General features: G+C 46.6%; 1 protein-coding gene across 3 annotated transcripts in view; it reads left to right on the top strand.

Annotated features, from left to right (window-relative positions):
• Positions 1–15,968, top strand: part of RAB7A (RAB7A, member RAS oncogene family) — a 94,343-nt gene that overhangs the window by 68,971 nt on the left and 9,404 nt on the right. For all 3 annotated transcript variants that reach the window (XM_082663068.1, XM_082663067.1, XM_082663069.1), the window contains exons 2-3: positions 9,236–9,296; positions 11,968–12,094. In XM_082663068.1, coding sequence (XP_082519194.1) covers positions 9,244–9,296; positions 11,968–12,094 — 180 coding nt within the window. In that variant the 5' untranslated portion in view covers positions 9,236–9,243. The remainder of the gene's footprint in view (positions 1–9,235; positions 9,297–11,967; positions 12,095–15,968) is intronic.

The following is a 15,968-nucleotide window of genomic DNA, read 5'->3' as shown; positions in this document are numbered from 1 at the left end:
GTCACAAGTCGAAAGGAGGCCTAACTGCCTAGGTGCCTGTTGTACATTCAGAGGCACTGATTGTCGTGCCCAGTTGCTAAGTTCTGTGTTCCAGTCTAATCACGTCTGCATTCCTAGAACACCAGCACTGTCCTGAGTGCCCTGGAAATGACTGGATGATTCCACAGAAATGGCTTTTGGCCTCCTACATTTTTCTCTCCTTCACTTCCTTGTACCTGCTTTTGGTCCCTGTACCACCTGATCGTGGAGTTTCAAAACATCTCCAGTTTCCATCTTTCTTTGTTGGTGGGACATTTTTGCTACTGTTTGAAGTTACGACTTCAGTTTTAGTTCTGTAGCTTTTAAGACGTTACTCAGTGATGCTTTCTTTTGCCTCTCCCCTGGGCTTAGAACTTGGAAGCCATTTTCATTTTTAACCCAAGCCAGTCTGTCACACCCCGTCCTTTTTCCTCTTTCTTGTAGTAGAATATTTCCTAGATTTGCTAATAACCCTTGGGTCGTTAAAGTGGCCACGCTTCAACTCCCATCCCCAAGGACACGCTGGCCACCCTTAACAACACTAAGTTGTCTCAACCTTCCTGCTTCCCCAGGTGAGATGAGCGGTTAAAATGCTTATTAGCCTGGAGACAGTCAGTAGTGAGCTTGCAAGGGAAGCAGTTGGTGATGAGAGCTTACTACATACATCAAAATGGTCTGTTTGAGCTCAGGCCTCTGGGTAACTAGTCCTCCTTCACGCATTCGTGACCTGTGTTCCCCAGGCCCGTCAGGCAGACCTCCCTTCTGTACCCAGCATGACTTCCTTCCTTCGTTCCACCTCCTGGCTGGGAGGTGCTGTTGAGAGACGTTTTTTTAAAAAATTTTATTTATTTATTTTAACATCTTTATTGGGGTATAATTGCTTTACAATGGTGTGTTAGTTTCTGCTTTATATCAAAGTGAATCAGTTATACATGTACATATGTTCCCATATCTCTTCCCTCTTGTATCTTCCTCCCTCCCACCCTCCCTATCCCACCCCTCCAGGCGGTCACAAAGCACTGAGCTGATATCCCTGTGCTATGCGGCTGCTTCTCACTAGCTATCTACCTTACGTTTTGTAGTGTATATATGTCCATGCCTCTCTCTTGCTTTGTCACAGCTCACCCTTCCCCCTCCCCATAGCCTCAAGTCCATTCTCCAGTAGGTCTGTGTCTTTATTCCTGTCTTACCCCTAGGTTCTTCACGAGAAACATTTTTTATTCACCTTACAAACATTTTATGGCTGTTTCCTGATACTTCAGAACCCTTGCACAGTGCCTTTTAGCCACTGGAATGAAGTTGTCTTGGTGGTATTATTGGCTGAAAATTCTGATCTCATTCTGACTTTTCTCTTTCCTTCTTAAGCTCCTCTGGGATCGGAATCCAAATTCATATTTGTGTCACCTTTTTCTCTCTCAAACTGATATTAAAAGAAGTTACCTGTGGGACTTTCCCTGGTGGCCCAGTGGTAAAGAATCCGCCTTACAATGCAGGGGACACAGATTCGATCCCTGGTCAGGGAAATAAGATCCCACATGCCCTGGGGCAGCTAAGCCTGCGCACCACAACTACTGAGCTCCTGTGCCTAACTAGAGCCCGCGTGCTGCAAACTACAGAGCCCGTGCACCACAAGAGAAGAGAAAACCCGCGCACCACGAGAGAAGAGAAAACCATCGCCCCACAACGAGAGAAAGAAAACCCGCGCACCACAACGAGAGAAGAGAAAACCCGCATGACACAACTAGAGAGAAGGCCGCACACCACAACGAAGAGCCCACGTGCCACAGCAGAAGATCCTGTGTGCCACCACTAAGACCCAGTGCAGCCAAAAATGAATAAAATAAATAAATAATAAATCTTAAAAAAAAAGTTACCTGTTCTTACCAAAACCCTAACATAATTTTTTGCTAGACATTTCTAACCTCAGACGTCTGCGGTGGCAAAAGTAACACTCCTGCTTGCCCCGCAGCCAGAGGCTGATGATCACAGATGGCCAGAGAGGATTACCAAGCCTTAATCTGGGATACATCTGCCAGAAAAGTTTGTCAAATGCTTTTGTTAATGAAAACGAATGTATAAAGTCTTGATATCTCTTCCAGATATTCCTTGTGTATTAAAAGTGTGAATTGCATTTACAGTTTTTACTACAGGAAATCTCAGGTGTTATGAACCTCCCTGCCTCCCACCAGTGACTCAGCCTCAGTTACCATCTCACCCCGTCTTTGGCTGTGCACGTGGTCTCACCCTGTAGGTTATTTGAAGCATGAAATGCCGTTACGATCTTGGTGATCAACCCAGTGTAGTGGCTGAGATGAAGGCCTTTGTAATCAGTCCTGGGCTCCAATCTTATGTCTGGATATTTTTAGAAATGCAGTGATCACTTATGAGCTTCTGTGTCCTCATCTGTTAACTGGGAATTCAACCCTATGGGCTTGTCCTGAGGATTAAGTAGACGACCTCACGGAGGCCTGGGGTGCAGTTCACTAGCTGGAATTTGCTTCTTGCTGTTCCATGAGCTGTGCCCTTCCACTCTTTAGGTCCTAGTCTGCTTCCTTAGTTTGGAAAGTTAAAAAAAAGAGTCTGCCTACAACAGACGCTACTGTTCAGCTTGACGACCAAACACGGTAATATTATGTGAGTTCAGATGCCTTCCCTGTCTCTCCACGTAACCTTCTTCAAAACTTTATCAGCAGACATCGCTTACCTCCCTCTCTCGAGCCTTGAAGTCCATCAGTTTGGAGAGCGAGAAGACGGCTGGGTTTCTCTAATGGTCAGGAACAGAGCCCAGACTCTCGGAGGCAGTGGGATGCTGGGTAAAGTTTAGAATGGTACTTCTTTTCTGCTCAGAAGCCTACAGCTTGCGAAGTCTGTGTCCCAGTGTTGCTTCCTTCGCGATGTTATATTTAGACCATGTGTGCAGTAAATCACATTCTAGTAGGTAAAATAGGCAGAGACCATCAGACAACTGAGAAGTACATGGTGGCAATGTTTGACTCTCCTAATGTAAGGAGTACAAATAGAACCCGCTGACCCTCATTTGTGGCTGTCTATCTGATTAACAGTGATTTGTGCCAATGATAGCTGGGGGTGGTGAAATTGAAATACTAGTTCATTGCTGGCACGGGTGGAAATAGTTATTCTGGAAACTAATTTGTCAGCGTATTTCAAGGGCCTTTCAAATACTTATACTATTTAGCTGAGTTAATAACTCATTTGTGAGTCTGGTCAGATTGTATACATGGGTTCATCTCGTTATAACTAAAAGCAACCAATTAATAACAAAAGAGTGGGATTATCCATATGCTGATGTATTACCAGCCTTAATAACGTGGGAAGATATTTAATGTAGAACAAAATGGGATGCAAAGTTATGAACAGCATGATCTCAACCGTTCGAAGGAAAACTGGAAAGACTTATATACCCTGATGCTAATAGTGATTGCTTCTAAGAGATGGAACTGTGTTTGGCCTTTGTCTTTGCGTCATTCTTTTGTACTTTTCTGAATGTTGTACAGTTCAGTACTTTAATGGGGGCAGAAAAGTCAACTGTCTGGTTAGGCTGTAGCTGTTAAAGGCAGGCAGCTTGGAAACACACACCAAGTAAAAATGTTAATGGACTATAGAAAATCAATTGGTTTAACTGTCCCAGCTTTGTTGAACCTTTAGCACTTGTTCAGATATTTCGTGCCATCGTTAGTTTTGTATCAGACACACATGCAAACCAGAACAGCAGTTTTTGACCTCACGTCACTGGTTTTCCAAACCTTGTGTGTGCACCTCAGTCCCCAGAGGGAGCTTTTTTAAATGCCTACTTCCTGGAGAACCAGGGGAAAGCTGGTATTGCTGAGTGGCAGGGCAGTCAGGTGTTGGGTCTGGGCTTACACACCTGTTAACTCCAGCTCTGCCACTTGATTGCTGTGTGACCTTGGACGTGATGACACCTCGTTCAGTTTCATCCCCTGTGTTTTACACTGTTGTCTTGACGGCTTTGCAGACACTTTGCTCTCACCTCCTTGGCCCTGCATCTCCCTACAGAGCCTCACCTCCACTCGAGCATAGTCAGCGTGTTTCTGATCACCAGGCAAAGTCGTTCCACCTCCACGAACTCAGACTTTGTGGTGGCCTGCTGACCCCCAGCTTCCTCTCTTCCCCTCTCCAGCCCTTTATCCTCGTTGCCCTCCGCTGACCCCTCTCCGTCAGTCCCTTTCTGTCCTCACTGACCCTGCCTAGCCCAGAGCTGGGGACGGTATTTTCCTGATGTTTTTACCTGCTTGGGGCTTCCTTGTTTTGTCTGCCTTTATAGCCAGCTGGCTGCTGTGCTTCAGCAGTGAGGAAGGCGGCAGCTCCAGCTGATGGGGGGAAGTTCTGGCTTTTGATTCATTACACGGGAAACACTGTACGTGAGGGAAAGAATCGATTCAGCGTATGGAATAGTTAGTGTTCTAAAAAAATGCTTGTTCTTCCAAGGAAGAATGCACCCCAGAGCACACTGATCAAGTTTGGTTTGATAGCAGAAGGAAGGAAGTGTGTTCGGAATATATCTTATTCTAGAAAGGCTTTTAGAGAGCTTCCTGGATTAATGGATGCTATCTAAAATGTTCATTTCCAGGCAACAGGGGTTAGGGACCTCATATAGCTCCTTCTGTTCTCTCTGCCTGCTTCCCTTTCTCCTGTAAAAGTGTAAAAGGGAAGTGGTCTGTGCGTTGAAGAATGGTTTTCCACTTAGAAATTTCTAACTTGGTAGGATTTTTAAAAGTAATTTCAGTCTTCAAAAATTCATGAAGATGGTGGTGGAAATGGATAACAGAAAGCAGAGACAGCCAGTGAAGGTTCTAAAGCCACTGCTTCTTGTGGCAAAAGTTGTGTTCAAGGTTTCGTTTGGTTTTATTTTTTTCTTAGCTCTTTTCTAGAAACAAGTGCCCCATTCTTGGTCCTGGAGAACATTAAGTACAAAAACATAGCTCTTAGCTTCTGCCAGTTTGAAGCCGTCAGCGTCCTGGTGAAGCCAGCCGGGGGTTTCCTCCGGGCTGGCGCCCTGTTTGCAAAAGCCCGACTGTTCACAGGCACCGGGCGAAGAGGAAAGTCTGCCTTTAGGTGCACCTCATGGCGAACAGGAATATTCTTGCAAGCAGAAAATTTACCTGAAAAATCAACAGGTGAACATTGTCCTCCAAAATGGAAATAGCTTTTTGAGTTTAAAAGAAATGCGCTCTTCACATGAATATAAAGAAAACGAAATCATTTGGAATCCCACCACCCAGGAAAAACCTGCCAATCTTGTATGTATTCCTTTCAGCTTCATACGTAGCCATTCTTACACTTACATCTTTACTCCTGTGGGAATCTGTTGTGGAAGATGAGGTTTAAGGATGTTAATTCTGGCTCTCACCACTTGGTAAATTGTTCATCCTTTTGCTGCTAAATTTTGTAACGCTGGACCTGCCGAAATTGTTCCTTTCTGGACCCTCTTCCGTTTATTCCAGCCCATGGTGTTCATACTGTATTTTTGTAACATACTTTCCAAGACTGTTAGGCAAATCCCTGTCATTACTCTTTTTTTGAGAGGAATGGGAGGGACTCTTGTGCATTTATTTTTATGAATAAAGTTATAATTACTTCATCAAATTCCAAAAAAAACCCCTTGGAATTGTTTAAATAGGGAAGAATTCGTATCTTTACATTAAGGCTTCCTATTGGAGGTATCTCTTCATTTATTCAGATTTTCTTTGTCTCAGTAAAATTGTCATTTTTCTCATTTAGATGCTATATGCTGTTAATCACTGCAACAGTGGTTGCAGTGTAAATTTGGAAAATCCTTCAGGAAAGTGAATTAGCAAAAGTTATGGAAGTGTTTATACTTTTGACTCAGTTACCCCATTCCTAAACAGTACCCGTGGGTTAAGGTGGACAAAACCCTTTCCCGTGAGTGAGAATTTGCCCTTTGTTTAACTTTCTAGCTGTTTCCCTGGGAACCCCACTAAAGGCAGCGCGGTTTGTGATAAAATGTCTCCTGGTTGGTGATTGCATCTGACAGATGGGGAGTGGCTGTGAGTACCTGATGGGCCCCAGGCCCACTGGAGCACAGTGGCTCTCGCGCTGGACGTGTCCCTCGTGGGGAGCCCCCCAGGAATGAGGGCTCAGAGTCAGGGTGGTGAGTCCAGGCCGCCTCCCTATGCCTGAGCTGTCTGCGGTGTGGGCTGTCGCGAGGACAGCCAGCGATCCGTGTTCCTCAGGGCCGGCGTGGCCTGTGATAGTCACGTGAGTTTGAGCCTAAGAGACCTCCCCAGGGGTGTTGCTGCGGCCCAGGAAAATGACCCCACAAATGGAAGTTCAGAGCTGTTTCTTATGGCGTTGTTTTTCCCAGATTTTTGATATATTAAACAAAAGGTAGGAATGGCTTTTTAAATGCTTAATTCACTCAAAGAAATATTAGACCCTGAGACTCATGGAAGCAAGTACTGGAAAACAAGGCTAAATAGTAACATGGGAGAGACAGAATACCGGGTTGTGTGTGGGGCTGGGTGAGCTCTGATGGGGACTTGGGACTTCCTGGCTGTGCCCTCCGCTGTGTTCTCGGGGTTCTGTGACTGGGTGTGCAGGTGAGGAAAGACGCTCAGGCGTCGTGCTCTGCTGCCCAGGAGGGTCAAGGTGGCCGCACGGGCCCACCTGCCACCGCTGTGAGCAGAAGCCTGAGAGGACACAAACGTGAGGTCTGTCGTGTGGGAACAGGATGGGTGAAGTGTGTTTCTTACTTCCTTCTAATATTATGAAATAATACTGGATGCACCGTGAGCCTTACTAAACCAGGTCGTGGAAATCCCTTTTCCCATTCTCAAAATCAGTGACTTAAACATTCTTTAAGAATTTCTTTGCAAAGCTCACCTTCTTTTCATACCTTTCCTTAATTTGCCCTTTGGATTTGAAACTTGTCCCAACTGTCATAATCTGATCTCTAGCCCAAAATATGGTACCAGACCTTGGGGTGAGACTCTTAGGTTAAACTTTGGTCAAGGTAGTCCCTAGGGAGGAAGGTAGGGCTGTGGGTCTCGTGGGTGATCATGGGTGATTGGGGGTGTGTACCTCTAACTGCAGAGAGAAAAAACCAACACCAACCCTAGATCTGATGGATGACTACAGGAAACAGGCAGAACTCGGGCTTGTCTTATGCCGCCCCCAGCTAGCACTGGTGGGCGCCTCATAGACAGAAGCTATGTCTGTGTCTCCAGAGACTGCACAGACACGAGGCTTTGGGCTGAGACAGCTTGCCCCAGGCTAGGTCGTGGTGCCTGCTAACTGCCTCTGCTTTGTCTCCCGTCCCCACACCATTTCTGAAGCTGTGGAAGACACCACTTTCAGGCGCGTAGGGCTCGCCACCTAATCCTGCCCTGTGGGCACTAGCTCGTTCTGATACTTTCCTTCAGTTTCCTTGTGATGCCACCAGCTGAAAGGGAACAGTTGACAGCCAGGCATCTGGAAGCCGAGGCGTGGAGCTGAGTTACCGCCTGGGCTCTGCGACTTACTGCTTCTCTCGCCTGGGCCTGCGACTTACTGCTTCTCTTGCTGCCTTCTGGACTCTGTTCTGCTGTTTATTCATCTCGGTATTTGGCACACATGAAAATCATAGCACCAACATTTACTAACCACTTACTATATCCTAGTCAGTGTCCTGAGCATTTTTCTCATCCAGGCCTCACATCACCCATGGGATGTATGCCAACAGGTTAAATGACTTGCCCCAGGTTACACAGCTGGAAAGTGGCAACGCCAGAGGAGCATGGGATCGGGATTTGCATGCTTAAGTCACCCCCACCGTAGGTAGGCAGTGCGGTCATCCTCACCTTCAGGAAGCCAGGTGGATAAAGGTGAAACTAAAGGTAGCTTTTTTCAGACCCAGTCTTGACTGTCTTGTCTTCCCCAACTATGGAAAAATAACAGGCTTTATTTAACCCACATCCTTACCTACTTTGCTTAAGTATAAACACTTAATTTCCCCCAGCTCCAGTGAAGGTAGGAGTCGGATATTGCCCCGTGACTGTTAGTGGTAGTCTCCTGCCGTGGCTGTTTCAGCGTCTCCCGAGGACAATGGCCAAGGCTAGAGGTTCTCAGAAGGCATGGGTGTCATTTCTGAGGCTCACGTGCAATCATAAATTCCTGATTCTAGAGGCGGTTGCAGCTCTCCTGGGGATCAGCTGCCTGAGGGGTGCTCCTCTGGTAGTTTCAGTTAAGTCACGGACATCGGGGGCCAGAATTTAGGACTCCTGCTTTCTTGAAAGTTGTTCATCTTCTGAAAGTTACTGGGTCAGGCCCTGAGGACTGAGGGGCAATTAAGACAGGAGGTCGGTCTCAATAAGTAAATTGACCACGCGGTCACGTGGTGGCAGAGAGTTGAGCACAGATCGTATTGTCTGGTCGAGGCTGTGGAAGGCTACCCGAAAGGCTTTCTGGGGAAAGGTGGTCTCAAGAGCTGCGAAGTCAAATATTAATTTGTGCACTAACCCGATATTTGATAATTCTCTACTTGGCACTGGAGAATAAAACCGTGGGGAATAAAACTGTTTTCACAGAAATTATTAGGAAAGGGGGAAGAGAAATGAATATAATACATTAAAATGTCAAGTACAGTTTATCCTCGAACAGCACGAATGACGCGACCCTGCTCGGTTGATACTGTGGCTGCAGGACCGCGGATGCGGCGCCGCGGATGCGGAGGGCCGACTGTTAAGTTATAAGCGATTTCCAACTGAGTGGAGGGTCAGTGCCCCTAACCCTTGAGATGTTCAAGAGTCAACTGTAGTGGTAAGTACTCTGAAGGAAAAATAAGGCAGAGTAAAGGATAGACGGCAAACGGGGAGAGGGTGTTCCGCTTTCCTTCAGATCAAGTGGTCGCCTCCGAGGAGTGATGTTTGAGCAGAGACCTGCCTGAAGCAGGACCCAGCTGTTGAGTAAATGGAGCATTGATCCAGCATCCAAGTGGGAGAATCATTCCTTCAGACCCCTCCCAGGGGCGGGATGGCCCTGACACACCATGTGGCCGAGCTCTTGGGTCCAGAGTTCCAGTACTGATACTGTGTTCCGTCGAAGGCCCTGGACGGCGGGGAGCCACTTGCAGAAGGGCTCAGGCGCAGTGCTCTTGGGGCTGCCGAGGAGTTTTGTGCCCAGGGAGGTGGTCCCCCTGGGTGTTCCCATCCTACTTAACGTGCGTTCTCCTCTCTTCCAGCTTGAAGGATGACCTCGAGGAAGAAAGTGCTACTGAAGGTTATCATCCTGGGAGATTCTGGGTAAGTGTCCCTCCTAAATTTGAGCCAGCACACTGACCTGGGTTTAAATTTCACCCGCTTGGAGCTCATGCCCTCTGTGCTGACATTTGCTGCTTCCGTCTCTAATAGCCGTGGCATTAGGGCCCTACGTTTCCGTGCTCTTGGGAGCACAGCAAAAATCGGAATGACCCCTAGTCAGGTAGTCCTTTGTTCCCCAATTTGGGGCATGATTTAGGGAAAAGGGTGGCTGTTTGAACTCAATTAATGATAGTTTCATGGGGGCTTCCCTGGTGGCGCAGTGGTTAAGAGCCCGCCTGCCAGTGTAGGGGACACGGGTTCGAGCCCTCCCTGTGGCTCCGGGAAGATCCCACATGCCGCGGAGCAACTAAGCCCACGAGCCACAACTGCTGAAGCCTGCGTGCCTAGAGCCTGTGCTCCGCAACAAGAGAAGCCACTGCAATGAGAAGCCTGTGCACCATGAGGAAGAGTAGCCCCCACTTGCCACAACTAGAGAAAGCCTGCGTGCAGCAGTGAAGGCCCAACGTGGCCATAAACAAACAAGCAAACAAATAAATTTATTTAAAAAAAAAGAATCCGCTTGCCAATGTATGGGACCACGGGTTCGATCCCTGGTCTGGGAGGATCCCACATGCCTTGGAGCAACTAAGCCCGTGTGTCACAACTACTGAGCCTGCGTTCTAGAGCCCGCGAGCCACAACTACTGAAGCCCATGTGCCTAGAGCCCATGCTCCACAGCAAGAGAAGCCACTGCAGTGAGAAGCCCGCACACTGCAACGAAGAGTAGCCTCTGCTCACCGCAACTAGAGAAAGCCTGCGTGCAGCAAAGAAGACCCAACACAGCCAAAAACAAAGAAAGAAAATATATTTTAAAAATATTCATGGAATCCCTTTCCCAAGCTGGTTAGACTAGGGAGCGATGTTTATGTAGGCTTGTTGCCGTTGGCGCCGTGTCCACGAGATGGAGGTTTGGGGTGCACTGTGCAGCACACGCAGACCCCCGAGACACTGCGGGCTTGGTTCTGGACTGCCGCGACGAAGTGCATATCGAAGTGAAGGGAGTCACGTGAACTTTTTGGTTTCTCAGGGCATCTAAAAGTTAATGTTTGAACTATACTGTACAATTAAGTGTACAATAGCCTTATGTCTAAAAACAGTGTACAGACCTCAATTTAAATGCTTTTATGGCTCGAAAATGCCAACCATCATCTTAGCCTTCAGGGAGTCGTAATATTTTTGCAGTAGTAACATCAGAATCACTGATCGTCATAACAAATATACTAATGAAGAAGTTTGAACTATTGCGAGAACTAACAAAATGTGACACAGACATGAAGTGAGCAAATGCCATTGGAAAAATGGCACTGATAGACTAGCTTGACACAGGGCTGCCACAGACCTTCAGTCTGTGAGAAGCGTAGTTTGCACAGAGCGCATTCAAGTGGGGTATGCCTGCATCCTCCTCCTGCTGTGCCTGAGTCAGTAGAGCCTGGGACTGGAGAACTGTGTTCGGGTCTTAGATCTGCCGCTACTGCGTAACTAGCTAGTTCTTTCATCACTGTGAAGATTCAGGGGGTTACGGGGGGAGCTTTTCAGACTTGGCATCTGAAGTGACCCATGAAAACTTAGACCAGAGGCTACATATTTTTAAAAACAATATGATAATAAATTGCAGGTGCACGTCCTTCTTCCAAAGTTCTTTTCAAAAGGCAGTGATTTTTCTACCGTGGCTGGCTTTTTTAATCACCCGAGGAGCCTTTTAACAATTAGCATTTGCCCAGACCAGTGGGTAGGACCTGGTTGGCAGTGCTTAAATACACGCGCACTCACCTGTCCCCCCTCCTCTCTCCCTGTCCCCGCTTCCGCTCACATACATTCTCCTGGTGCCTCTGGTATGCTGTCAGGATTGAAAGTACTGCTTTTAGCCTGTGTTACCCAAACTTGCCTGATTACACATTTCCTGTCTTTTCCCCCTGGAAATTCTGGTGCACGTGACCAGGTGAACACTGCCTTGGGCTGTTTGTATTTCCAGGTCCCCTCTGCATGTGAAATGCATGTGTTCCTTTGTGAAAAGGAAGGTATTACTGGCTGTGAGGAAGGCTTGCGTTGTCTTTGGCCTGTCCTAACTACCTCATCACCAAAAAAAAATCACACATTGTCTCTTGCTGAGTTTTCTTACTGGAAAATACCTCTGGAGGAGCATACTTTGAGGTGGATTCTGGTTTGGTGGAATACTGGTGCTTTTTTCCGCTTCAGATTTTAAACTTGGAAGCGGCAGATTGGTTAACTGGCGTAAATGTCTGCTCGGAGCCAGTGGCTTCCTCTGGCTATTTGCTTGGACTGAACAGCAACCACTAAATGGAGACACACCCAAGGCGGCAGAGATATTTTTGGACTAGTGGAGCGATCTTATTGCTGGGGCTTCTTTTAGAAGGAGAGAAATAACACTAGGCTCTACCAACTACACCAGAACCTAGAAGCAGCTTTTCCAGATCTGGCCTGCATCTGTACCCTGTGTTTTTGTCCCAGGAGAAAGCATGTCGTCAGGCGAGTGAACTGGGAAGTTTTCCTCCTCTGATGGGGGTGGGCAGGTTCCTTCCGAGCTGCAGGTGTCAGAGTCAGTTTTCAGTGCCTTCCTAGTTGACTTACACTTGTGGTTTTTCTCCAATTTCAGAGTCGGTAAGACATCACTCATGAACCAGTATGTGAACAAGAAATTCAGTAATCAGTACAAAGCCACAATAGGAGCAGACTTCCTGACAAAGGAGGTGATGGTGGATGACAGACTAGTTACGATGCAGGTAAGCGCACGCCTCACCTTGGCCAGCCAAGCCTTGGTCATTCCGTCTTCACCCGTCTTTCATGCCCAGGCATCTTCCCCTCCCTGTTCTTTAGATCTCACTATTATATTCATGGATAATTGGCTTATAGATAGGATTGCCATATAAAATGCAAGACATCAAGTATGTCCCAAGTACTGTGTGAGACGTACTAAAAATTTTTCATTTTTTTCCAGAGTTCAAATTTAACTGGACTTCCTGGTTTTCATTGTCTTTTTGCTGTAAATTTGGTAACCTACAGGTTCTTGTCTTATGTCTCCAAAATGTGTAACTTGTCTCTTTCCTAATACCCTCGCCTAGTTCTTCAGGCCAAAAAAATCGTCGTGTCTCTCCTAGGTTCTTACAGCAGCTGTTAAATTAGTTTTCCTGTTTTTCTGGCTTCTTATAATCTGTCCTATCTGTAGCCCTTAAAGTTGTGTTTCTATTAAGCCAATCTGGTTTTTCACGTATCAGCTTAATCTGATTTCAAGGGCTTCCCTTTCAACAGTTAGGATAAAAACAGATTCCTTCACATGGCTCTTTAAAAGCCTTCACATTCTGGCTACAAACTATTCTTCACTTTTTCATCTCCTGCCAGTCCTTCCGAATCATGTGCTGCTCTTACAAAGCTGTGGTTGAACGTGTCTCTGTTTGCTAGGCCCTTTGGTCACAGCTGCACCCATCCTGAAGTCGCCAACTTTCAGCCCAGATGTTGTCTTTGGAAGCTCCCACCTCCACACCAGTTGTTCCTTACTTTCTCTGCTAAATGATGTCCTGGGGAGACTGAGACATGGGGGTCCTAGGGAGCACCGGGCTCGCTGAAATGTTTGGATGGTACAGGTTGCAGATAGTTTTTACATGTGTTGACCTCAAGCTGTCACATGCTCCCAGGGGAACTCAGACCTCCAGGATGGGGCTAATGTGGCTCCCCCATACCGCAAGCATACACACAGAGGTGCTCAGTGTACCGCTGGAGGTGGGCGAAATCGGTCAAGGGGATTAAGAGGTACAAACATCCAGTCATACAATAAATAAGTCCTGGGGAGGTAATGTATCGTCGGCAGGATCGTAATAACTCTGTGTGATGACAGATGGTGGCTAGACATCGTGGTGGTCCTTTTGTAACTTACAAAAATAAAAAAAAAAATCACAGTGTCCGTACACCTGAAACTAATATAATACTGTACATCAGTTATACTTTAATAGTAAGTGTGTGTGTGTATAAAACTAAAGTTTGAATAGGCCAAGCTTGAGAGAAAAGGAAATTACCAGATAACAGGAAAGAAGAGAGAACTGAAAGCTCATCATAAGCTCAGGGGCTCCTGCCATGGTGATCTGTGAATTTATAACGGGGACTTGAGTTCTGTCTGTCATCAAGGACAAGAGGCGTGAACTGCACAAGATGCGGGCCCAGAACCCCCCTGCACACATAGACACACACTCATCAGGACCTTGGAAAGATGGGAAAACAGGACCCAAAACCTCAGCCCACGCAAGTGGCAAAGCTGGCATGTGCGGCGCAGGCTGGGGCTTTGCTACTTGCTTCCTGGTTGCAGACTCCCAGTCCCACTGTGCCCGTGTGTGGATTCTCAGTTTCTGCTCTGCCAGGCACAGAGAGTTTAGTGTGGAGGATCTGACATTAACCCTCTGTCACTCCTGGCAAATACAAAGATAAGACCACCCTATAGGGACAGAGGATGAGCTCAAGGGGGAATAATGGCCTGCAGAAAATGCTCACAGTGACTAGAGATTTCTTGGAATGGAAACCATAAATGAAAAGGGGCACTATAAAAAACGAGGATATGGGAAGCTTAGAACTTCAAGAAGTGAAAAAACAGTCACTGAAATCAACTGAGCAGTTAAACCTCAGATTAAACATAGCTGAAGAAAACAGTAAACTTCAAGATTAAGCTGAGCAAATTACCTCAAGAGTAAACTCGGAACTGGAGTGCCAAAAATCAGAATCCTAAAAGCAACTGGAGAGAGAAGACAGCTTACAGATAAAGGAACAGCAGTTAGATAAGTTCTCGGCTGCAACAGAAAGCAGAAGGGAAATGGGATGTCTTCAGGGTGCCGGGTCAAACGCCACCTGAAGATTTCCCGTGTCGCGTAGCAGGAGAAGCAGATGGAGAGCCACGCTGTGGTTCTGACAGCCGGGTGGGCTGATGAGAAGCGAGACTCTGTCCCTCCTGGCTCAGGGGCCATTCTGATAGAGCCCCACAGGTACCACGAGCTCAGATCTTGGAGTTTCCCGGAGTCGACCCCATCTGGAGAACCCAGGGCACCAAAGCAGAGTCTGGAAAGGGTGGGAGGAAAGAACATGGTCCTCAGGTTGAAACAAAAGGCTGGCCCTTGTGCTCCTGCAGCCAGTTTAAAAGACTAGAATTAAATGAAAACCGTCGTCTCCGGACAAAGGCGTCATCATGTTGGATCTTGAGGAATCCTCCCCTGTTTTTCACGGGCCTTCAGCACTTGCAAAAATAGATAATTCAGATTAAGACAGCAAGGCAAGAACCAGTGGAAACCCCCCTGGCCATTCAGAGTGGTCTTTGTATTTAAAGAAACCAGGCAATCTTGTGTATCTGTGGAGAAGAAACTAAGCAGGTGGTGTAGGTGAGTAGAACTTCTAAAAATGAAATGCAATAACCACAGTTTGGAAATATAGAGAGTGTTTTTAGCAACAGACAGGATACACCACAAGAGGGCTGAAAGGAAGAAAAATGGTGGGAAATGGGCAAAAGAGGTAAAAACAGGATTCAGTGAGTAGGTCGCTCGCACTTAATTTTAATTAGTCTCAGCCGAGCGAATAGGTGAAAGTTATTTGCTGAGGATTTCTCAGAACTGATGTGGCACCAGATCCACAGATTCAGGAGGAACACAGAAGTCTAGAGGAACCATATGGAAAAAATTCCTTTAAGACGAACTTGAAGGCAGCCAGAGGAAACGGAATGACCTGGAGGAGCAGTGAGGCTGCCAGTGGGACTGGCAGGCTGTGGCATGTGAGCCGGGGCTGTCAGCAGGGCGTTCTGAGCCCTGGAAATGCCCGCCTCCAGGAAGGAAAGCGAGCGCCTCCTTAGGCTCGGGCAGAAATCCTAAGAGACGCACTTCAGGCGGAAGTGGAAAGGTCTGAGATAAGATAAACTTAATTGTATGCATGCATCTGTTTTTAGAATTATGACCCTAATAGTAAGAGTGTGTAGCTTCAAACCAGTACAAGGAAACCGGGATTGGAACTGTGTAATTTAATGTGTGGGGAAAGATGAGTGACCGTGTGCATTTTTAAAATTTCTTACGTTGTTCAGGAAGAAGCTAGAAATCAATCGGTATTAAACATTAGATGGAGTCAAGTGTGCGTGAAAAACCTAAAGGTAACTTATGAAGCCATAGTAATGTAAACAGTATGACATTGTCACAGAGATCCACAGATCAAGGGGACGGAGGGCACAGAAACAGGCACACCTAGCTGACACTGGGTAGGCAGAGGAGGCTTTGCAGAATGGGGAAAGGACAAGTCAGAGGACAAGTCGTACTGTAAACAGGCCTCTGGGCCAGCGGCTTTCCATTTGCTGAGGCGTAGCCAGAGTGTTCAAGACCTGAATGGAAAAAGCACGAAATGAAAACCTGTAAAATGAAAATACAGGTTCTTTTGGGTTTTCTTAACTTCAGGCATTTAAAATAGAGAAAGCACAAATCATAAAAGGTTAAAGATTGATAGTAGACCACAGTAAACATCTGAATAACAAGATTCTAAGTAACAAACTACAGACTGGGAGAAACTGTTAATAATGCCTAATAGTATCCATTCGGCAGAATGACCTAGTGGGTAACAGGCAACTCTCAGGAGAAACCACGTCCT

The sequence above is a fragment of the Grampus griseus genome (genome assembly GCF_964374135.1).
Source record: "Grampus griseus genome assembly, chromosome: 10".
Taxonomy (NCBI): domain Eukaryota; kingdom Metazoa; phylum Chordata; class Mammalia; order Artiodactyla; family Delphinidae; genus Grampus; species Grampus griseus.
The sequence above is the reverse complement of the archived record's forward strand: the minus strand, read 5'-3'. Positions and strand labels throughout refer to the sequence as shown.